At 44.9% G+C, this 23,372-nt stretch overlaps 2 protein-coding genes across 6 annotated transcripts; one reads left to right on the forward strand and one right to left on the reverse strand.

The window, feature by feature from the left end:
• Nucleotides 1-39: 39 nt before the first annotated feature.
• MEST (mesoderm specific transcript) lies at nucleotides 40-5,627 on the forward strand. Of its 3 annotated transcripts, none has more exons than XM_085511399.1 (12): nucleotides 40-301; nucleotides 1,730-1,884; nucleotides 1,994-2,073; nucleotides 2,156-2,233; nucleotides 2,573-2,709; nucleotides 2,952-3,010; nucleotides 3,143-3,183; nucleotides 3,272-3,342; nucleotides 3,763-3,864; nucleotides 4,051-4,127; nucleotides 4,362-4,425; nucleotides 4,862-5,627. In XM_085511399.1, exons 1-12 carry the CDS (start codon nucleotides 195-197, stop codon nucleotides 4,977-4,979), a joined length of 1,089 nt encoding a protein of 362 aa, XP_085367525.1. In that variant the 5' UTR covers nucleotides 40-194; the 3' UTR covers nucleotides 4,980-5,627. The 3 variants fall into 3 exon arrangements, with proteins under 3 accessions (XP_085367525.1, XP_085367530.1, XP_085367535.1); XM_085511404.1 differs by having other exon boundaries at nucleotides 40-75; XM_085511409.1 differs by having other exon boundaries at nucleotides 276-367.
• Nucleotides 5,530-23,344, reverse strand: COPG2 (coat protein complex I subunit gamma 2). Of its 3 annotated transcripts, none has more exons than XM_085511278.1 (24): nucleotides 23,301-23,344; nucleotides 21,390-21,442; nucleotides 20,877-20,957; nucleotides 20,212-20,283; nucleotides 19,021-19,100; nucleotides 18,609-18,684; nucleotides 18,093-18,185; nucleotides 17,454-17,540; nucleotides 16,458-16,615; nucleotides 15,728-15,861; nucleotides 15,021-15,088; nucleotides 14,207-14,395; nucleotides 12,905-13,000; nucleotides 12,300-12,543; nucleotides 11,904-11,979; nucleotides 11,398-11,501; nucleotides 10,374-10,499; nucleotides 9,447-9,509; nucleotides 9,198-9,337; nucleotides 8,814-8,985; nucleotides 7,947-8,044; nucleotides 7,311-7,449; nucleotides 6,894-6,992; nucleotides 5,530-6,033 (listed from the first exon to the last, which is right to left on the reverse strand). In XM_085511278.1, the coding sequence occupies exons 1-24, from the start codon at nucleotides 23,320-23,322 to the stop codon at nucleotides 5,903-5,905; spliced, it is 2,601 nt and encodes an 866-aa protein (XP_085367404.1). In that variant the 5' UTR covers nucleotides 23,323-23,344; the 3' UTR covers nucleotides 5,530-5,902. The 3 variants fall into 3 exon arrangements, with proteins under 3 accessions (XP_085367404.1, XP_085367398.1, XP_085367408.1); XM_085511272.1 differs by having other exon boundaries at nucleotides 23,221-23,313; XM_085511282.1 differs by having other exon boundaries at nucleotides 14,170-14,395; nucleotides 23,221-23,313.
• Nucleotides 23,345-23,372: the final 28 nt, after the last annotated feature.

Here is a 23,372-nt window from a genome sequence, read left to right on the forward strand (position 1 = left end):
GCAAAGGGGAGAGGCGTGCGCATGCGCACAAGAGGCCACGCCCATAAAAGGAATGGCGGCGCGGGAAACGCGCGGGTGAGAGCGCGCCCCTCCAGAGGCCACGCCCACCGCCGTGGCGTCCGCCAATCAGGAGAGGGGAAGGGGATAGGGGGCGTGGCTAAGGGGGTGAAGAGAGTTAAGGGGGAGGGGCCTAAATGGGGGGCGTTGGGAAGGGGGCGGGGCTTATTGGTGAAGGGGGGCGGGGCTTGTGGGTGGGGGCGGGGCTTAATGGTGAAGGGGCGGGGCTTAGCGGGGGGGTGAGGTGTGTGGGGACGTAGGGAGGGTTATGGGGGCTGTGGGGTGGCTATGGGGGCATAGGGTGCATAGGGTGGGTTATGGGGGCTGTGGGGATGCTATGGGGAGGCTATGAGGGCATAGGGTGGGTCATGGGGGCTATGGGGGCTGTGGGGAGGGCCATTGGGAGGCTATGGGGGCATAGAACGGGTCATGGGGGCTGTGGGGAGGCTATGGGGAGGCTATGGGGTCATAGGGTGGGTCATGGGGGCTGTGGGGAGGGTTATGGGGGTATAGAAAGGGTCATGGGGGCTATGGGGAGTCTATAGGGGCATAGAAAGGGTCATGGAGGCCATTGGGAGGCTATGGGGGCATAGAAAGAGTCATGGGGGCTGTGGGGAGGCTATGGGGGCATAGGGTGGGTCATGGGGGCTATGGGGAGCTTATGGGAGCATAGGATGGGTCATGGGGGCTGTGGGTTGGCTATAGAGGCATAGAAAGGGTCATGGGGGCTGTGGGGAGACTATGGGGGAATAGGGTGGGTCATGGGGGCTGTGGGGAGGCTATGGGGGAATAGGGTGGGTCATGGGGGCTGTGGGGAGGCTATGGGGGCATAGGGTGGGTCATGGGGGCTGTGGGGAGGCTATGGGGGCATAGGGTGGGTCATGGGGGCTGTGGGGAGGCTGTGGGGGCATAGAAAGGGTCATGGGGACTGTGGGGAGTCTATGGGGAGGCTATAGGGGCATATAAAGGGTCATGGGGACATAGGGTGGGTTATGGAGCCACGGGAAGGGTTGTGAGCTGGGTGTTGTGGGGATATGGGAAAGGTTATGGGGATACAACACTGTGGGTGTTGTAGGGTCGTGGGTGTGTTTTGAGAGCATAGGGGATGGTTATGGGGTCATGGGCGTGGGAAGGGTTATGGGGATGTGAAGTTATGGGGACATTGGGAGGGTTATGGGGGACAACAGGCATCTATGGGAACGTGGTTATAAGACTGGGTGGTTACAGTATATAATATACTGTATATATAGATATATATACATATATATATATATATGTATATAGATATAGATATAGAGGATATAGAGGAGTTATGAGAACAGGGGTGTGGTTGTAGGGATGAGGGATGGTTTATGGGTATAGAAATGGTTATGGGGAGGATTATAGGCTTTACTGGGATTGGGGGTGGGTTATGAGGATGGGTGGGCAGTGGGGACACAGAGAGGGTTATGGGGTATGGTTATGAGATTTGGGGAATGGAGATGGGGGAGGGTAACGGGGAATGGGAATGAGGACATGGGGGAGGGTAATGGGGAATGGGAATGAGGACATGGGGGAGGGTTATGGGGATGTGAGGTTGTGGGGACATGAGATGATGGGGATGGGGGGATATGGGGTGGATGGACATTTATGGGAATGAAGTTATAGGGACAAGCTCTCCCACCTCCTGCAGGATGAAGGAGTGGTGGGTGCAGGTGGGGCTGCTCAGCGTCCCGCTCCTGGCCGTGTACCTACACATCCCACCCCCACGGCTCTCCCCAGCGCTGCTCTCTTGGAAGGCCTCCGGAGCTTTCTTCACCTACAAACACCAAAGCATCTTCTATAGAGGTGAGAACACCTCATGGCCACCAGGAAATGGGGTTGCGGGTGATATCTGGGCTAAAATCCTTTAGTTTTGGTGGCGATACACCTTGAGGTCTTTCCATTCCCTCTGTAGATTCCACTGGTGCTGTGGGCAGCTCTGATGTCGTCATCCTCTTGCATGGCTTCCCCACCTCCAGCTACGACTGGAGCAAGGTGAGAAGATGTGGACACCCCGCTGGGATTCCTCCCTCCTGGCAGAGCTCCTATTTTCCTACATCTTTTTTCTTCCTTGCAGATATGGGAAGGTCTGACCCAACGCTTCCACCGGGTGATAGCTCTGGATTTTGTAGGGTTCGGGTTCAGCGATAAACCTGTACGTAGCCTGGAAAGAGGAGCTATTATGGGTTTAGGGATTGGCGTTCATTTGGGTTTCATATCCCAGTTTCTTCCCCCTGTTTGTAATTTCTAGAGAAGGAATGAGACATTCTAATAGCAGAAGGGATAAATAAGGTTCATAGTGGAGATGGGTTCAGTCACTGCCCTTCCTTGGGTGTGAGGTCCTTTAGGAGATATGGAGAACGGTTACGGGGACATCCCAACCGGTTGGGTTGGCTGCTCTGAGCTCACATCTCCTCCATCAGGGTCTTTATTATGGAGTGTTTGTGGGTTCATAGAGGCCGTGCTCTCACAGTAGTTCTCCTTTCCCTGGCAGAGGCCCCACCATTACTCCATCTTTGAGCAAGCCAGCATCGTCGAGCGGCTGGTGCGTCACCTCGGCCTCCACCACCAGAGGATAAACCTCCTGTCCCACGATTACGGGGATACGGTTGCACAGGAGCTGCTCCACAGGTTGCTGGTCTGCTTGTTCCGTGGTCGTAGAATCAAATGGTTGTTTTGGAAGGGATCTCAAAGGTCATCGAATCACGGGAGGTTGAGTTAGAAAAGACAACGGAGATCGTAGAATCGTGGGATTTGGGGTTGAAAAGGACATTAGAGATCGTAGAATCGTGGGATGTTGGGTTGGAAGGATGTTCTTAGAGATGCCCTGCAGCTCATAGAGGGTGTTTCACCATCTCCCCTTCTGCTCCCAGGTACGAGCACAATAAAACTGGCAGCATCCTGATCCACAGCCTCTGCTTGTCGAATGGAGGTAAGGTTTTCCCAGCACACTGCGATGTAGGGTCAGATTTTAGAGATCCTTTAGCTACGATTGCTGAAAGACTGGGAAATGCAGAACAAAACAATTAGGGCATTACAACTCTGTTCTCTGTGATCCTTTCAGGAATCTTCCCTGAGACATACTACCCCAGATTCATACAGAAGGTGAGCTGCTGCCTGTGGGAAAAGCAGACCAGAATCATCCACCTGTGCCCTACAGAGCAGTGCCACCTACTTCTTCCTTCTGCCCCAGGTTCTCAAGGATGGAGGCTTGCTGTCCCCTATCATCACGAGGCTGATGAACTTCTTCTTCTTCTCCAGAGGGTGAGTTGGGTTTTGTTATGCCGGATTCCATCCATGGGTGGGGGATGTGAAGGGTGAGTGTGGGGATTTACGTATTTGGTATTTGGCAAAGAGAGAGGCAGTGTCCCAGCAGAGGTTTGTTCCTGGATTTGAATAATGGTTTCGATGCTCCAAGGTTGGAAAGGTTGTTTATTTATCCGGAATCCTTCTCTCCTATGAGGATGGAATTGCACGTGTTAGAAGCAATAAAACCTCTTCACACTTTACATAAGGTATAGGATCAGATGTGTATTTTCACCAGATATTTCTTTGATTTCCAAAAAGCCTTTGAGTCAAATGTGAAGTGTGTTTGGGAGATGACTTGTAGGGTTTGCTGGCACCCACGTGTTTCACAGCATAAGGTGGGAGCGCTGACCCTTTTGTGCCCTGGACTCCTTTCAGGCTTGGAGCTGTCTTTGGGCCATACACGCAGCCCTCACAGGCAGAGTACTGGGACATGTGGACGGCGGTGAGGACCAACGATGGCAATCTGGTTGTGGACAGGTACGCTGCTGGGATTGCTCTTGGGTTTGACACTTCTGAAGGTTGCCAGTGCTCAGCCAGGTGTCTGGATATAGGACTTTCAGTCTCTAGATGCTTCTGTTGGGCTTTGGAATCACTGTTTACCCCCCAGAAGATGTGGGGTGTGATCTGAACGCATCAGCTGTGTAACAACGGGCTTCTCTTCAGTATTTTGCAGTATATAAACCAGAGGAAGAAGCACAGAGACCGCTGGGTTGGGGCTTTGATGTCCACCTCTGTCCCACGTAAGTAGGAACTGTTTCTTTTTCCATTTGGAGTAAGGTTCCCATCCCCAGAGGCACTGAAGCGTGGTGCTGGCTCCTTCCATTCATCAAGGAGCTTCTTGAAATGCTGATAACAAGGCTCAAGTTGGGTCTGTGCAGGGGTGGCTCCAGTTTAAGGTTCAGTTGGATCACTTCCTTGGCTTGGTTGACGATGTCCTTGGATACAAAAGCTCAATTTGTACTTCTGTCTTGCAGTACATTTAATCTACGGACCCCTGGACCCTGTGAATCCACACCCAGAGTTTCTCCAGCTTTACAAGTAAGACACAGAGCAGCAGTAAGCAGCTGGGATTTCATTTCACCCCCATTCACATGGGGTTTTGTCTCAGCTCCCTTTCCATAGGCTGGTTTTCTTTTTTACCTCCAATCTACATGGTCAGGCAGTACAGTAGTTTGGAAATTGTTTCCCAGTTTTAGGCATCACAATTCTTAGTTACAGCTATTATGCATGCAATAATAAATCTTAAGTGCTTGATTTCGGAAGATAGAACAGGGGTCAGTTGCAGCTCTTTTGTATTTCTGTGGTTGATTTCAGAAGATAGAACAGGGATCAGCTGCAGCTCTTGGAGGGTTTTTGGTGTCCAAATCCAAGTTATGGAGAGAATCCCACCTATGAAATAAAGCATTCACCAGCTGGTGGATTTCTGAGCTTGCTGCAGTTCCTGTGTTTAAGTCTTGCTCCATTCTTCCTACAGAAAAGTGCTTCCCATGTCTACAGTGTCAGTGCTGGATGACCACATCAGCCACTACCCCCAGCTGGAGGATCCAACAGGTTTCCTGAATGCGTATTTGAACTTCATCAACTCCTTCTGAGCTGCTGCAGCTCCGTTCTCTCTATTTACAACTCAAGAGACCTTCATTTTTATCTCCAGATACAACACTTTGGATCTGTAAACCCCCAAAGTATAGACAGCGACGCCGCGTTGTATTTGTGCCTGTCGAGGGCCATCCAAGCACCATAATTTTGGCTTTGATAATCTCTCTTTACAAGGAGGTCAGCACAAGGTCCCTCCTTCCCCTTCTATTTCCAACGTTTGATAAAGGACTTTTTGTAGCTTGAAGCCCCGGAGAAAGCTGCAGTGGTGTTTGGTATAATCTGACAAGGTTCAGAGAACTGTTATTCTGCAGTACAAAAGGAATATGCCATTCAAAGGCAAAGTTTAATCTCTATATACATTGGGTTGTTGGTTTTTTTTGTCTCTATTTTACACCAAATTATCTAAAGAAACTGTACATTTATGGGCTGGCAGAGTCTGCAGGGTTTGTGTGTTTAACTACTTACATTTAACAGCACCCCTTTAGGAATAAGGGGCTTCTGCTGAGGCTCATTTTTTTTGAATGGAAGACTTAGAAGCAGACAGAATTAGAAGAAGAGTTTTCTATTTTATTGACTGTCATTCATAGGAATTCCACTTGAACCAGTGTTTATTTTCTGTTAATAAAAATCGGTTTTGACAAAAATCCAGTTCCATTTCTCTTACCACCTACGTCTTTTATTTTCCCTGCTCTACTTGCCAGTGGCCAGAGACAATAAGTTAGAGAGGAATGAGAGAGTGATGGTGAGGGGAAGGACAAGGGAAAGGCTCAGTTCCAGCCACTACTGTAACATCATACAAAATGTTTACCAAATTGAGGAGTAAAAACCAACATGCAGAAGGACAGACAGACTGCTTGGATCTGGTTAACACCCAGCTGGTGTTTGCAAAGTTTCCACTGTAGCTGAGGCACTGTAACACTCAGCCTACAGAAGCCAGGATGACATCTACAGGCATTTCTTCCTTGCTTCTGACTGTCACCTGCATGGTCACGCCATCTCCCAGCGCAAGCCTGGACCTTACCAGCACATCACAACCACCTCTGTACACACCTGAAGACCAAAAACAACAAGAAGACAGATTCAGCTTGTGGCCATTTGCATTGGGATTAAGCCAAAACTTTTAATTCCTTCAGCTCTTGAGGCCAAGACTGAAGATAATAACAGACATTCAGACTCAGCATGAGTTGCTGGGGGGGGCAGGTAGATTAAAATGGACAGAAACCGGGAAGGGAATAGCTAAAGCTCACTTCCAGTTTGATAAGGCAATACACTGCAATTCTGCTATGAAGGCACAGTCCACTGTGCCTAGAAGCATAAGTCTGAACCACTATTACCAAATAAATGTGGACACAACAGGCCATTTCAGGATGGGGCTTTAGTGGCAGGAACTTGAAAACAAAATAGTCCTAGAAATCTACTTCTAGCAAGGAATTTAGTCCTAGAAATCTACTTCTAGCAAGGAATTTAGTCCTAGAAATCTACTTCTAGCAAGGAATTTAGTCCTAGAAATCTACTTCTAGCAAGGAATTTAGTCCTAGAAATCTACTACTAGCAAGGAATTTAGTCCTAAAAATCTACTTCTAGCAAGGAATTTAGTCCTAGAAATCTACTTCTAGCAAGGAATTTAGTCCTAGAAATCTACTTCTAGCAAGGAATTTAGTTAAGTGTTTATGGAAGTTCTTATTCAAAGGATTCACTGCTGTTCCCACATGTAGAATACCTTCATGCTGAGACATACAGCCTGACTACACCCACAGCAGCAAACTGCAAAATGAGCACCAGCTGCATTCAACTCACAGCTCTCCACAGAGAGGAACGAAGTGAGCAGAATCTCCTAACCTATTTCCCATCGTGTAGTAAAAAAATCTGCCTGTGTGAGAAACATGGAAACAAACAGTGTGAATACGTACCGGCTAAGTAGAGCGTGTGAGAATTTTTGTTCTCTGGCACTTTATCTGATCGCTCGCAGGGCTGCATGCCCAAGAACTTGATGATGTTATTGACAGCTTCTGCATTCAGAAATTGAAAAAGGAAAGTTATCACCAGCTCGGTGCCAAGCTTTCTGTGAGAACAACTAACTTGTGATGTCCTTTCTGCTGTCTTAACAGCCTAGAAAGGCACTCCTCCCTTCAACCAGCCTCAGCCTGAGAACTGCCACGCTTCCACTCATGACAGTCCCAACACTGCAACACAAAGCTCTGTAACTGGGACATATCACGTTAGAAGGCACCAAATCCTCCTCCTCCCACACTAACTACCTTCTTAGAGTGGAAGATTTACCAGGATTACTACATGGGTCAGTAATAAATGAGGTCAAATAATCTTACCGTCAAGGGTTTTAATTGAACCCAGTGCAAAGGTTTCTTCTTTCTCGAAGTCATCTCCCACTTCTTCCCACGCAGCTGCAAAGTTGGGTTTCAAAACCTTCTGGATATGGTCAGACACTGTCACCTCCAAATCTTCCAGCTGACAGGAAAAAAAGCAAGGGAGATTTTCAGCTGCTGCTTACAAGAAGGATTCAACTCTTAGAAAGAAAAACAAAGGCAGAGCAGCACTTTGATGAGACAACTCTGGCTTTAATTTCAGAAGAAACACATGATAATACACGAAAAAAAGCAGAGAAGTCAGTATTTATGGTGGCCACCTGTAAAGCTTAGAAGAAAAATATACAGAAAAGAAACAGTGAAACCAAAGGAGAGCAGAAAATGGGACAATTGCTTTTTTGAGTCAGAGCTATCGCTTCTTTCACGCCTGCTGCCACAAATCCTATGTTCATATGGCACCAAAGCCAAATTAACTTCTGTCAGAAACATGGTGTTGGGTAAGGATCTGAGCAGTCATGAGCTAGGAGATGGAAAACAGTGTTTCAGGTACATTCTGTGTTCTCTTCTACTGGCTTTAGGTCTGATAATCATATACTTAGAATTAATGACAAGAAGACATAAAAACAGTCCAGAACTCACCACGTACTCATCATCATAGCCATCTTCATCTGGGACTCCTGTGTTTGGGTCACAGTCCCGGACAGTGAACTTCATTGTGCAACTGAAAGTACAAGCAACTGGGGAGGAAAGGAAAAGCCCGTAAAGGTTAATGGTGCAGTTTCTTCTGCTTGAGCCCTTGCTTCCCAAAAAAGAAACTTGGAGGAAAATACATCAGATTTTTCCCCCAAAGATATAGACAAGGCAGTGGTCAAAACACTTTCCATCTTAAAGAATTTCCCCTAGAATCCAAGATTAAGACCAAAGGAAGATCTCAGAAGGGGAGCATACAACAGTGTGAAAAGCACAGCTCCACCAACTTGCAGAGTGCTGAAGCATGGCCCAGTCAGCATCAGCCACCAGGAGAAACACTGCAAGGGTTCCTGACAAGTGGATCCAAAAATCACAGTTTAGGGATTCACACTAGTTCTGATCTTCTGCTACCCAAAAAATCCAGCTCACTGATAAGCTGAATCATGTGAAATCAACTTCAGATCCAACTGAGCTTATTTGAAGCATGAACAAGTCAGCAGAAAGAAATAAAGGTCTAATCTACCCATTGATTTTTACTCCGTTAGCATTTTTGTTTTGCTGACTCTGTTCCCAAACACCACCCCAGCATCCCTGCTTTCATCAACTCAAGGTAATAAACTCAAGTTTCCTGTACCACCTGCATTCTATTCCTCACTACCACCTCATTTTTCATCATCCAACATGAATGATTAGTTTAAAAAAAATCACGTGTGCTATTTTGCACAAACACAACCAAGGCAGATGAGAAAAGCAGCACAGGAATCTCAGTATGTACTCGAATCCCACAGACCAAACATTTTAACAACAGATCGGTACCTGCAGTGGGGTCATCCTGGGGCATCTGGACGAGGGTGTAACACATGCCTGGCTGGTTGTAAGCCAGGCTGGGTGCTGGGATGCAGCAGATCACATCATAAGCATCCGATGGCTCCATCTGCACAGTGACTCTCTCTAACAGTTGATCATTTAACGTGTTTGTGCAATCGAACTGCAGAAGTATAAGATGAAAAGGTCTCAAGAGCAGAAGCATTTCTAATCAGCAGCTTTCCTCAGATTAGCTAAAACGCTCTGGCAGCAATGCTTAATTTCCCTTAGAATCATAGAATGGCTTGGGTAGGAAGGGACCCCAAAGACCATCAAGTTCCAACCCCCCCCCGGCCCACAGGCAAGGCCACCAACCTCTAGATGTGGCACCCTTACCTGGAAAACAATGTGATTGGTGAACACATGTTTGATACAACGAACAAAATACTCTGTTTCTGCTTCTGTGAGCTGCACTGGTTCTGAAGACTTGAATAATGGCCCCAAGCTCTTGAACTCTGGAATGGCTGCCAGTTGCTCTGCACAGAGAGGAAAAGGAAACAGACACTCAGTGATAGGCATGCCCATCTCTCCCACCTGACCTGTAGCAATCCTCCCACTGCTTCAAGCACTGATCTTCTCTCATACCTTGGAATATATCCTGACGTGAAGGGGCAACTTTTTCAGGTTTGCTGGTCACTAGGGAAATCTCTGTGACAAGAAAAGACATTGTGCTGTCAGCTCCACTGTGCAGCTCTAAATGCCTTTGTATCTATGCTAAAAACTCATTAGCCTGTAGCACTTCACACATTGTGTTCATTATCACTGCCACTTCATTACACATGTGTTTAAAAGCCTCATCTGCTGGGCAATATTGAATTGCATGGAAAGATTTGATGAAGAAGGCACACTGTAGTCTAGAATAGCCAGCTAAAAGCTCACTACACTGACTGCATGACTGCTCCACTTTCACTGCACAGCACAACCACAGCTGTGATATACGAGCACAGCAGTACTCAAGACAAGCTGCCATTTCTCATAAGTCATTAACTTCTTCACTCTGCTTATGTGAGATCATTCAAAGCCAGGGAATCATAAATCCCATATCTAAAAGATAAGAAAATGAGACAAGGAAAAAAAAACAAACAACAACCCTACAATGCTTTCTAGAAAGGTTTTCCAAGTCCAAGATGCAAGATTACACAAAGTCAGAGGATGAAGCCAGTGAAATGATTTGGTTCTACTGGAACGTGTTTTTTCTCAAGCATTTATGAGATAATAAATTCTGATGACGTACAAACTTCCCTCTGATAATATCAGCAGAATGCATAACACCATCTTGCCAACCCTTTTTTACTGGGGGGGGGAAGAGGTTGTTTTCCTTCCTCTGTGAAGCTCAGACAGGCTTGCTCAGGCAAAGTCTGTAACACTAAACTGCATAACGCATTCAACTTAGCCAGCCTTAACCTCATCCTACCAGGACAGCAGCCAGTTTACAGATATTATGTATCATTATGGCAACCTGAACGGTTACAGTCTTGCCTAGAACCTGATTACAGGAAGCCTGAGCATTACCTGCTTTCTGTTCAAAGATGGGCGCAGTGGCCAGAGGAACTGTTTTCATATCAAAAGGTTTGTCAGAAGGCTCCAGTGTATATTGGTGCAGGGCTTTCTCCATTCCAGGAACAGAGACAGTCAGCCCTGCAAAGCAGAAAAGCAGGCAGAAGATTTTAGTTTCAACAGGTGGAACTGTCAAAAAACCTACAAGCACTATGATACAGGGTTGACAAATGAACACAGCCAGTTTTGTATTGCCTAGAAGCCACAAGGCACCAGAGTCTGAAAAACTTAGCAGTGTTTATGTCACATCCTTCTTGAGATCAAGTACAATTATTCATAAAGTTCTGCTCTGTAGCCTGTCCTTTGGATCAGACTGCAGAGAAAAACTCCTGCATGGAATCTAGAGTTCACAGCTAGATGGACTCGGACTTTGGCTAACAAACAGCTGGTTAAAGTACTTTCATTTCTTAGTCAAGACACACACATTTGCATCCATGCACACACATGAAGTACATAAAGATCCCAAATAGAATTAAAAAGCTGAAGATGACACAGAAACCCTTTTCCAAAGGGCACTGGAGCCTAAATAGATCACTTGAGAGAAGAATAGTCTTAAATCTTAATCCCTTTGCTTGCATGATCTTTCAGCCACAGGACCATAAAACATTTTTATAACCAACGGTCACAGCAAGATGTGTCAACCTCATTTTTTTTCCACGGAGAAGACAGAGCAAAGGTTAAGAAACTTGGTCTAAGCAGAGAAAGAGGCAATGATGAAACATCCATCCGACATTCCTGCTCTGTTTACCTAGACAGCCTTTCCCATACCTTGTTAAATATGCCATTCTCAGTTAGCATGAATATTGCTCAGCAAAGCACTAGTAACAGAAAAAACACATGGTTATGCTCCTTCTGGTTATTCTGACCCAGGTTAGACAAGATTCCTTATAGTCAGACTCTTACAGCAACAAAACCCATCCATAATGTGAAATAATAGCTCAGACTTCAAAGGGTGCACAGAATCCTCCCTGCCACTCACCATTAAAAATATAAGCAGCATTCAGGGCTATCTGCCTTTGCTGAAGAACATTCAAGTAGAACGTTGCTCTGTCCCGAACTTCATCATCACTGTCCATCATACACCTGTTGTGGAGAACAGGAGGGCAGCAGTCAGCTCTCTCAGGAAGGTATAAGGCCATTTATGAAGGCAAGAGATGGAAATATGTGAAACTGGGACAGCTGAGATCACTACTCAGCCATATACAAGTTACTCTCTCTGAGTAACATGGAAACCTATTTTCTTACTACAGATGAATGCAGAAGTACACATGCTTACTACAGCTCTCTATTTATTGCCCTCTAAGGAACATTCTCATATCAGATTGTCACTGACACACCTTCAGCAGTCCTGAAGAAGCATAAAGAGACACTCTCTGCTTAGCAGAGCCTACACACATTCTGGCTTGGTCTAACTTGCTTCTTCATGGATGCAGAATGCCAGAGTTACCAGCTCTCACTGCATACACAGCAGTCATACTCACTCACCTCTGCAGAAGCACCAAGATGCTTGGGAGAAGATTCTCATTCTGGGCACCAAACTTTGCTAATGCACTTACAGCAGCTGAAAGAGAAAAAGAGGTGGCAGAGGTGCTAAATCCATCAGCAGACATGTTTTCACAGCCATATTCTGAGTGTTGTGTGCACTGTTCTCCTGCAGTTCCTATTAAAAAGGTTGTCACTTTCACACCACAAACCCTTCAGTGATATGCAAAGACTAAACTACACCCTTATTTTCAAGAAGAAAGAGTTAAATGTTATTACATTAACATTACATTAACATTACATTAACATTAATGAGATTACAGACCAAGGTCACCTTAACAACCCTGCAATCCTTTTGCCAAGAACCATAAAGCCATCGGTCTTTTGAGGAGAACTTACCAGCCCTCACAGCCTCATTCTCCAGCACCACCCTGTTGAATATGAAACGAATGTATTTGGATGGAGATGGAGTCCTGGGCCCCTCTTTTCCCAGCAGGTGTAGGATCTTTGTGGCGAGGACAGTGTGCTCACAGTCTTCAATGAACTCACAGAGGTGAGCCAAGCCAGATTCCTTACTCTCAGGATTCTCCTCAATGATGCTGATTATACAGTCCACAATGGCTCGCTTGTACTCAAAGCCTCCCTGGGAAGAGAAAAACAAGAACACTCATCAGGGCAGGCAGAGCTCAGACCACAGTGCTGCACAGCTCCCCTCAAGCTTTGATTACTTCTTCCCATTAGGGAAAAAGAACACATTTGTATATAAACAGAAAAGAGGAGGCAGGCTGGATAATCTAACATGGTCTTCCCAGTACCCACAGGTCAATATAGGTACAGCATCTTAGAATTTCTACAGATAGGTTTGTTTTATGTACCACCTCTAATTCATAAGCATCTTTCAGACAGGTTTGACCCACATAATAAACAGGGTTTTGGTAATCACAGACCCTTCCCACCATCTGAGCTACCTGCCAAGAACTAAACCAAGGATGTTTCAAACCTACATCGTCCCTGAGCATGTTGGAGAGGAAAGTCATCATGACGCTGTGTTTCCGAGGGTATTTCTGGCACAAAGCACTGATAGCCTGCACTACCACTACCTGCAAAACAACAGAGACAGATGTTAGTCACACATTTATCTTTCTATGAAGGCACAGGCTTCTCACTATCTCAAACTGTCATCTTGACAGATCACATTCTTGTACAAGAAATATGAAATCTGGTGGCAGACTCTCAGCATGAATGCATTAACAACTCCATGTCAACATGCTGCAAGACTTGGCCTTGCTAGGAGGACTATATTCTGGAATGAATTCAAAGGCCCATTCCTCTCTCTGCCCTCTGATGACCCTGACCTAATTCCAACTTGACAGACCACATTTTGTCCCCAAAGCTCTTTGCAGTTTCAAACTTACTGTTTTTAATAAGTAAAAGAAATAAGTTTTAGATAAGTTAAGACCTCTGCATGCTGATACCAGCTTTGCATAGTCATGCAATACTCCTCAAGGCAGCTCTGCAATGTGAGAGGGACACATACAGATGAACAACCCCTAACCAAGTTATTACCTGATTTTACAGTGGCTTTACAGTATCAGACTGAAGCAATATAGACTCAAGTCGAACAGTTAAAATCCCTCTCCCTCTCCAAGTGGGTAACCGGAAGACAGTTGAGAGTTTTATAGGAAACTGCATAGGAACCAGTTATCAACCAAATGATGTTTATCATTTTTTGGAGTGGTGAGAGGAAATAAAACAGTATTTCACAGAATCATAGAATCACAGAATGGCCTGGGTTGAAAAGGACTTCAAAGATCACCTAGTTTCAACCCCCTGCTATGTGTAGGGTAGCCAACCACCAGACTAGGCTACCCAGAGCCACATTCAGCCTGACTTTGAATGCCTCCAGGAATGGGGCATCAGCAACTTCCTTGGGCAACCTGTTCCAGTGCATCACCACCCTCTGGGTTAAAAACTTCATCCTAATATCTAACTTAAACCTCCCCTGTCTTAGTTTAAAACCATTCCCCCTTGTCCTATCACTGACCACCTTTGAAAACATCCATTCCCCCTCCTCTTTATATGCTCCTTTCAAGTACTGCAAGGCCACAATGAGGTCTCCTCACAGCCCTCTCTTCCATTTTGACAGCTGGAAAACAGATGAGTGCACCTTCTAAAACATAAAGCTGGCTTTGCACTATCAGACTTTAATAAATCACTGGAGGGTGAACAAATGGGAAAAGCTTAATAAAAACAAGAATGGGAGAAAAACCTGCAGCTGGAAAGAGCAGAGGCCTCCAATGCCACACCTTAAACTCATCTGATATTTCTGACACGAAGGAAGAGATCTGTTTCATGAGCCTGTCCACGCTGCTCTCGCTCCCTGTCTTCAGCAGGGTGGTGATGGCGAGGGTGGCGATGCTGCGGTTGGAGTCGGTGATGAGGTTTTCCAGGTCCAGGTTGCAGGCAGTGACTGCGGATGGATGTTTCATGGCCACCTGCAAAGGAAACCATTTCAAAGCTACAAGGGAGCAGTGGCATCCTGCAATTCAAAGCTTCACCGGGATGCCCAGTGTTCACAAAGCATCTCTTTTTTCCCCAATTACTTCTCTGTTTTGCAAGGACTGCAATTCAACCTGCATCATATGACTGCTGGCTGGGTGTAATCACAGCTCAGGTTCTTCACTATTTGAAAGGAACTCTCCTAACTGTACATAACAGCTCATGGGTTTTGTAGCCACATGGCTTGACTCAAGTCTTGCTCTACTACTGCTATAGCTTTAGAATCGGAATGTTATTTCCTCCATACGTTCTATTTATACCTTTTCCAGCATTAAATATTCAAGGCTCTGCTTCTGGTATAGCTGAGAGCTCACAAGTTATCCAGCTACAGCTTATAGTAGGCTTATGGTCCAGAAATGAGCAAACACAGCAGAAAAGATTTCTGTCACACCAGAAAATCTGGCATGGAAAAGCCAATCTTCCAACAAGGAGTATTTCTGAATACAGTAATCACATGAAGTAGTTGCTCTGTTTTAGGCGACGCACCATCAGGCACCAGAGCCTGGCTTTCTCTGATGCTCAGAGATTTGTGCTTGTTTAGAAGATCTTGGAATCACTCACTTTATTAAGGGTCCGTACAGCTGCATATCTCAAGACAGGTTTCGGAGAACTACAGAAAAGCTGGAGCACTGAAAATAAAGAATCAAGAGAAGTAACTTGTGACAAAATGCTACAGAGGAGAGAACGTCAAATAAAACCTGGCTCTAGGCACCTTATGAGAGCCCTTATGCCCACAACAGATGTAGAAAGGGAAGTCGCCTTGTACTGCCCCTCTGATATTCAGAGGTGCAAGTAGTATAATAAGAAGTCACCACTGTAGAAAATCAAATATAATCTTGTTCTAAAAATGGGAGAAGGAAGTCACGTGTATTCCCATCCAACTGCAGATGGAACACTGAACATTCATGCAGTAATTTACCATTAGTTTCAAAAGCAGATTGAAAATGGCCTCCAGTTTTACACCATACAACAATTAACACTGTTTGTCTAGTAGAAAGTGTCACATCTGTTCTATCAAGTCCTCCTCTACCTTTTCCCTCCCACCTTCTCCTTTTGTAGATAGCACCTCTGCTGCCCCCTCTCTACAGCTCTGAATTAAATGGGGAAGAAGGAATCCACTTTCCATCCAGAAGGCCCTGAACTTGAGGACAAGCAGAGCATTTACATTTTGACTCCAGTGCTTCAGTTAAGCCGTACCTGCCTCTCCAATGTGTTTTTCCACCCTTTCTATCAGCCAAGAAAGTGGGAAAAAGGATCCTTGAACCAACCTGAAACAGCAGGTGCCAGCTCCCTTGCTGTGCAGTTTGGCAAATGGATGATTGCAGAAGCAGCTTCATAAATAACCATTTCGTGCTTATTCCGCAGACAGCTCTCAATGAAGTCAAAGAGTGGACTTTCATGCCTACAAAAAGAAGAAGTTTCACACTGTGATGCTGAACTACATACAGATCCCAACACGGTGCTGCTGAGAACATGACAGAAAGCACAACTGGCGCATGATTCTCTTGTTCCTTGCATTGCTGCATAGCTCAACTCATACTTGAACAACAAAACTCCAGTTCCCTACTATTCCATTCATCTTTAGCTCATCTTCTACAAGCCACAACTCCTGGTTTCTAGAAATACTTTGTTAATTATGTATTACACATCACTAATAAAAATGTTCACTGATCAAATAATTTCACCATGAGATGAATTTCCCATAGATCTCTGCCAGCATGAGAGCAGATTAAGATAGATCCTTCTGCCTGCAAGGCTGTAGCATAGGCAGTTACTGTGTTTGAACTGCATCTAACTAGAAAAGCACAAAAGTCTCCTCCCCTCCTGAGATGGCTCAGCAGTTTTAATCCCCCTGACAGCTGAACTCTGCTGGTATGATGTCAAACCTTATCACACAACTACCATACAAACCGCTACTCATCAGCTCTGCCTACTTCTACCTACTCCTTATCTCAAAGCACAATTAATTTTGCAGTTCACATGCTGTTCTTTTCTTACCCTTCTTCAGATTCCTTCAAGAGTTTGCTTGCGATTCGGATCAGCATGCAGTATGCAAACTGGGATTTCAGGCCAGACTTTGTGAACTTATTCAGCATCTTGGAAACTGCGAGACGGTCATTTTTCCTAAGGTGGTAGAGCAGCCCCAAGGCATGGTACTAAGAAACCAAAAACAGGCACAAGAACACATGAAGACATTGAATACACGGTGCAGTTGGAAAAGGTAGATTGTTAGCTTTCTTCTGTGCCTTACAATTGCAGTCTCTCAGCACTAGTTCTTTCTAGTCTCAAATGATCTGAGTCTCTTGACAAGCAGCAAAGATCTGCAGCATTTCTTTTTCCTGTCTCCCCATTGAGAAAGCCCGAAAAGAGCTCCTCAGTTACTTTCTTCCCTTTTCTCCCCATTAAATGTCAAAATTCTTCAGCTTACTTAATGCTGATGCAGAATAAAGCTTGATTTTCTGGAGTATGTTTAATATCCAAGATATCCCAAGCCCTTTGAATCACAGCTGACTAGAAAAATCCTTGACACACTGAAAGTCCAAACCATAAGAAGTACAAATTGTAAAGTACAAAAGTCCAAACTGAAGTACAAAGGAGCACTTCCAGTTTCTTACCAAGGTTCTTTTTTTTTGCCATGGGACTGATTCACATCAAGCTTAATCAAGCTGCTAACTGAGCACCAACAAAGCTGGTTTGGTAGATCTGTTGCTCATTCTGTCTCATAACACTGAACATATGGAATGAACAATGGCATTCCAGCTACCAAAAGACTTGTGAGGATAGGGCAGAGGATTGCAATAAAGCACCATCTCTTAATTAATAAACCTTCAGTGGGATCGTGTGAAAACTTGTGATTTTTGAAGCTGTGGAATTGTTTCCCTCAAGTCAAAATTACCTTTCCCCCCCACCCCCCCCAGGAGATCAATAAAAAGTAATTGGTATTAATGCTTCTCCCAAAGTTGTTTGAACTTACAGAATACCACTGAAACATACCTGTACCATGATGTTGTCACTTGAAGCTGCTTCCTGAGCTTCGTTGATCCACCGTTTGACTACATCGTAACTGATCTTCATCATATGCTGGAAGAAGCCACAAACTGAGACTGCAGACAAGCTAATATCAGAAGCACTGTGAAATATATGGGCACTGCTTTGATCCACCAGTGAGGCCAGCCTCTTTAGTGAATGCACTTATAAACCACTGTTTCTCTTGCACCTCAGACTCTCACATGTAATTCCTCCCTTTAAAACAAATATTAAGCAAACAAGATATTTTCCAGCCTTTTCTCCTAAACATTGGAGAGAAAATACACAGTGAAAGTCTTCAGCTGTCCCATCTACCACATATCAGCAAAAATAATCTTGCAAGGCAGTCTTATCATAGCAGCAATTCCACTGATTTCCTATTCACGTAGCACATAGCAAGGTGCTTTTACTTTCTGTTGCAGAACTCAAATTGCTCTTTCAGAACCAGCAGTGCCCATTCTTTCCCAGCACAGAACAGGTTGTTCTTAATCACTCACCAAGCTGTTAAGCATTTTCATGGCCATCAGTATATTCCACTTTTGAAAACCAAGACAAGCCTCTCACTGGTTAAATTAACAATCCACACTAACGACATGCTTTACTTACTAAGGAAGACACTAGTGCAGAACTAGACACGCTGGGGACTTTGTCCACAATGGCTTGCTTCATGTACCTCTCAATGGCTTGTAACATTGTACCCTGTGGAAAAGGACGGGGAGAAAGGTATTGATACTCAAACTCCAGAGGCAGAGCACAAAGGCAGTTTTAAGACAATAACATATGCAGAACACATCCAAAAAAGCTCTGAAAAACACTTAAATCTGATTCTAAAACCACTTTCATTTGCAAGTGCCCACTCCTGAAGGTTCAGTGACATAATTCAAGTCCACAGCAAAGTAATCTGAGAGCAAAATCCATATCTCCAAAGCTCCTGCCTTTTAACTCCATGGCTTTGGTGCTACAGCTCCACAGAATTATCACATCATTGGATGGCTTTAGAGCAGCCCTCCCTAAAGTGGCAGCTCCACTTCTACTCGAAGAGTGCACCATGATACAGAGTAATCACTTGATTTTAAATACACTTGTCATCTCTGAAACAAAAGTGTTGTGATTTGTACTTACATCTGTGATCCTGCAGAGTGCTCTGATGGCTGGGCCTCGATACACATCTTCCTTCCCTGTCATGTCTTTGGTCAAGCTGAAATAACCAAGGAGAGCCTGTTAACGTTTCCTTAGCATCTCAGTGCCTCAGGTTGTTTGTGACATTCAGTTCCTCTCATTTATTTATTGTTCAAGCAGTTACTGCATAACTGCAAGGACCCAGAATTAGCTATTTGAAAACTGGTAACATTAGAATCTGTAGAAATACATAGCATTATAAAACACGCTCTCTATTAAATTGCTTTGCCACGGACCTGGCTTATTTAGCTTTACTCATCAGGATTAAAGAAAAGACCAGCAGCTAAAACAAACATGTTTTGATGCAGCTACTTGTTCCAGAGCTCTGATATTGTGTCTCCAGAAGTTGTATTACCTGCTTGTGACAATGATGACATCCTCAGAAATATTGGCCATCTCTTTGATAGTAAGGTAACACATTCTTCTAAGGGTTTGCTGTGAAAACACATTAGAGAAAACCATTAAACTCAAAGGCAGAAACGAATGAACACTCACTGTTAGTTTTAAAAGTAAATGAGACACAGAACTCTTCCCCCTGCGTCTATACAAAGCATGAAAGTAAAACCATGCTTGGTAATCAGATAGCAGCCTTCCTGCTTTCAGACAAATCAAGAAACAAGTGAGAGAGATGTTATAGAATCACAGAATGGCCTGGGTTGAAAAGGACCACAATGATCATCCAGTTTCAACCCCCCTGCTATGTGCAGGGTCATCAACCACCAGACCAGGCTGCCCAGAGCCACATCCAGACTGGCCTTGAATGTCTCCAGGGATGGGGCATCCACAACCTCCTTGGGCAACCTGTTCCAGGTTCCTGGGATAATAGATGATAAACTGAGCACGAGCCAGCAATGTGTGCTTACAGCCCAGCAAGCCAACAGTGTCCTGCACTGCATCAGAGAAGAGGTGGCAGCAGGGCAAGGGAGATGGTTATCCTTCTCTACTCTGCCCTCATGAAGCCCCATATGGAGCACTGCATCTGGGGTCTCCAACACAGGAAATGTGTCAAGATGTTGGAGAGGTCCAGAGAAGGGCCAGGAAGATGATCAGAGGGCTGGAGCACCTCTCTTACGACGATAGTCTCAAGCCCCCAGGCTTGTTCAGTCTGGAGAAGGCTGAAAGAAGATCTAATGGCCTTGCAGTATTTAAAGGGAGATTACGAACACAAAGGAAAGCAACTGTTTAGACAGGTAGAGAGTGATAGGACAAGGCAGAATGGTTTTAAACTGAAGGAGGAAAGATTTAGATTAGATGTCGGGGGGAAGTTTTTCACCAAGAGGGTGGTGAGGTGCTGGAACAGGCTGCCCAGAGAGGCTGTGGGTATCCTGTTCCTGGAGGTATTCAAGGAAAGGTTGCATGGAAGGCCCAGGGCAATCTGATCTAGCACTTGGCAACCTTGTCTATGGCAAAGGAGTTGGAACTTGATGATCCCTGTGGTCCCTTCCAACCCAGACCATTCTATGATTCTACTGCAAACTGATTCACAAACAGAGCAGGCGAGCCAAAAAACCAGAGAGACAGAAATCATTAAACACTGGGTACTTACATCATTAGACTGAAACAATCTGGTCATTGCGAAAAAGGCTTCCGTAGCTTCAGTGGTTCCAAAATGTTCACCCTGAAAGTAGCACAAAAGATGAGAAAGAACTGTAATTATCCACTAGCCTCCACTTGTAAACCTCTATTTAGAGTACCCACTCACACAGCAAGAATCTTCTCTTCAAAGACTTTTTTCCTCTTGTGAATAACAGTCCTTTCCTTGCTTTGTGCTTCCCAGGGAATACACACCAAGATCACCTAAGTTACCTATTTGGTTTCAATCAAAAGTGTCATCCACAATGATGGAGCAGTTCATCAAGTAGCCTCTGTTCCCTCTTCTGACATCACTGTGTCAACAACTGCTTTGGTTCTGTTAAGAAGGATGTGTGTAGAGATGACTTGTGCCAATCAGGACTGAACAGCTTAGAGCCACGCCAGCTGATGGGAACTATGTTAGAAATTGCCTGACAAGTGTGTGCATGAATCCTGATCACACAGTAACCTATAATAAATCTTCCCTCCTTACTATGCTTCCAATTTCTTCACAAACAAAAAGAACCTTTCACTCCATCACCCTCTACCTTATGTTCTTCTTTCACCTCCAAAATGAAAGTAATCAGAAATTCGTCTTGTGAACATGCAATCTGGGTGATAAGACATTATTATAGTTACCTGGTTCAGCAAGTAAAGGATCTTGGTAAGTATGTGCAGGCATCTTCGTGGATTTATAGGAGTCTCATTAAAGATACGAGCCTGCAAACACAGCACAAATACTTATTACAGCATAACCCAACAATAATGATTTCTCCTTTGCCAGAAAAATTAAAGCAGTCTGTTCTCAGCCTAGTAGCTTGTAACCTTTATTTCATTCTAAAATGCATCCTAATGAACATCCTCTTGGCACTCAGTTCAAGCTGGATAGGCAGCAATCTGAACCAGAGATAGTGATTCGGTTTATTACTTGGAACTAGCAAAATAATTTAAAATACAAGTATAATCCAGATTATTTCAACTCAACTCCTTTCATAGCATATCACTGAGTAACACTGTGTGCACTTTCACACCCACCCACTGTGATTTTAAATTGACTATCCACATTTAATCGTTCACATTTCCTGCTGGCTGTACTGTAACTCCTCCTCCAGCATTAGCAAATGCTTCCCAATCAAAACCAAACATTCATACCTCCTGAAGCACAGCACTCTTCTCCAAGTTCTGGAAAGGATTGGAGCCACTACCTGAGTTACAAGAGAGATCATGGTTAAGAAAATGCATTCATCAAAACATCTATATCTGTATCTATATATATATATATATATTGCATGGCTCCTTCTACCCTGGCTCTTTCTAGGAGCTCAAATCCATCTATTGTGTGGTTATAAAGGAACATCTCAATCCCTTTGCCTTATTTTGGAGAACCAGCTACATCAATTACTATAATCTAATATAGTAATTATATACTAGGCATATAAGCTATATATTAGGTTACATACTAGACATATAGGCTATATATTAGATGATATACTAGACATATAAGCTATATATTAGATATCTAATCAATTGAGTTTGAGCCTCTTAGAGAAAGCAGAGAGAAGCCTCTGATTTCATAGAATATACGAGAGGTAAAATAAAGGTAAGGTGAAATAAGGTAAAAGAAAACCAGTCCCCCATCTTGAGAATCAGAGAATGGCTTGGGTTGGAAGGGACCTCAAAGATCATCTGGTTCCAAACCTCCGTCACAGCCATTAAATCAGACACCAGATCAACCTGCCAGGTCCACATTCAACCTGCCCTTGAACACCTTCAGGAATGGGGCTCCCACAGCTTCTGTGCAAGCACCTCATTGCTCTCAATGAAAAACCTCCAACATCCGAACTAAATCTCCCCTTTTTAGTTTAAAAACCAATTCCCATTTGTCTTACCGCTACCCACATACATAAAAAGCTCTTTTCCCTCCTGCTTATCAGCTCCCTTTAAACACCAGAAGGCTGCAAGGGGAGCTTCCCATGGAGCATTCTCTTCTCTAAGCTGAAAAAGCCCATCTACCTCAGCCTGTCCTTGTAGGAGAGGTGCTCCAGCCCTTTGAGCATCTTCACAGCCACCCACTGGCCCAGTTCTAACAGGCCCACATCCTTCTTTTGCTTAGGCCCTAATGCAGCTCCAATACTCCACGTGGGACCTCAGGAGGTCAGAATAGAGGGGGACAATCTAAAAGGTCCACATCCTTCTTTTGCTTAGGCCCTAATGCAGCTCCAGGTGGGACCTCATGAGGTCAGAATAGAGGGGGACAATCTAAAAGGCCCACATCCTTCTTTTGCTTAGGCCCTAATGCAGCTCCAGGTGGGACCTCATGAGGTCAGAATAGAGGGGGACAATCTAAAAGGCCCACATCCTTCTTTTGCTTAGGCCCTAATGCAGCTCCAGTACTCTAGGTGGGACCTCAGGAGGTCGGAACAGAGGGGGACAATCTAAAAGGTCCACATCCTTCTTTTGCTTAGGCCCTAATGCAGCTCCAATACTCCAGGTGGGACCTCAGGAGGTCAGAATAGAGGGGGACAGTGCCTTTCTGCCCTGCTATCTCCCTCTCCATTGACACAGCCCAAGATACTCTTTGCCTTCTGGGCTTATAATGCAAGATCTTAACAGCACACACATTCAACACAGCATCAATACATCAACTAGAACTGGGAGGGGGGGGGGGTTATAAGACCTCAATAGATGGGTTCAGTGCAAGCTGAGCTCCATTTCCACATGACCTCGTGGAGTTTTTAATCACTGGGTGCTCCCAATGCTGTCCAAACCCTATAGACTCAATGGGAGGAAGGCTGTTATCCCAACACCGCTCCTCAATAACCATAAGGCCGAGCCCTGTTCCTCACAAGCCCGTTACCCGCTCCTCTCACGACCGTTACAGGCCGCACACCCCCTGCTATCCTCACATTGGCTCCCCACAGGGAAATACCACCCAGCCCTGATCCCTCTGCCTCCTTTTCCCCCCCTGGAGACATTAACGGACCAGATTCCTCATCTTTTTTGTCAAACTTCTTGATCATGTCGCCAACACTCGCCCTCCTCCCTTCCAGCTGCGGCTCCTACCGGAAAACTCAGCGGCTCTCATCGGAACACCCGCCCCCTCGTGTGGTAACGTGTCGTCTGATTGGTTTATAG

This window comes from Coturnix japonica, chromosome 1 (assembly GCF_054131305.1).
Source record: "Coturnix japonica strain WE chromosome 1, WE-NBRP24, whole genome shotgun sequence".
Taxonomy (NCBI): domain Eukaryota; kingdom Metazoa; phylum Chordata; class Aves; order Galliformes; family Phasianidae; genus Coturnix; species Coturnix japonica.

Bases quoted from the DNA above. Each gene is read 5' to 3' on its own strand.
- MEST (XM_085511399.1), top strand. From the start codon at position 195: ATGGGGGGCGTTGGGAAGGGGGCGGGGCTTATTGGTGAAGGGGGGCGG. The intron at 3,865-4,050 runs GTACGCTGCTGG...GCTTCTCTTCAG, and splicing joins GGCAATCTGGTTGTGGACAG to TATTTTGCAGTATATAAACC. The intron at 4,128-4,361 runs GTAAGTAGGAAC...TCTGTCTTGCAG, and splicing joins GATGTCCACCTCTGTCCCAC to TACATTTAATCTACGGACCC.
- COPG2 (XM_085511272.1), bottom strand. From the start codon at position 23,257: ATGATCAAGAAGTTTGACAAAAAAGATGAGGAATCTG. The intron at 21,443-23,220 runs GTCCGTTAATGT...CTTGTAACTCAG, and splicing joins CAAAAAAGATGAGGAATCTG to GTAGTGGCTCCAATCCTTTC. The intron at 17,541-18,092 runs GTAAGTAAAGCA...GGCTTCTTCCAG, and splicing joins CTGCACTAGTGTCTTCCTTA to CATATGATGAAGATCAGTTA.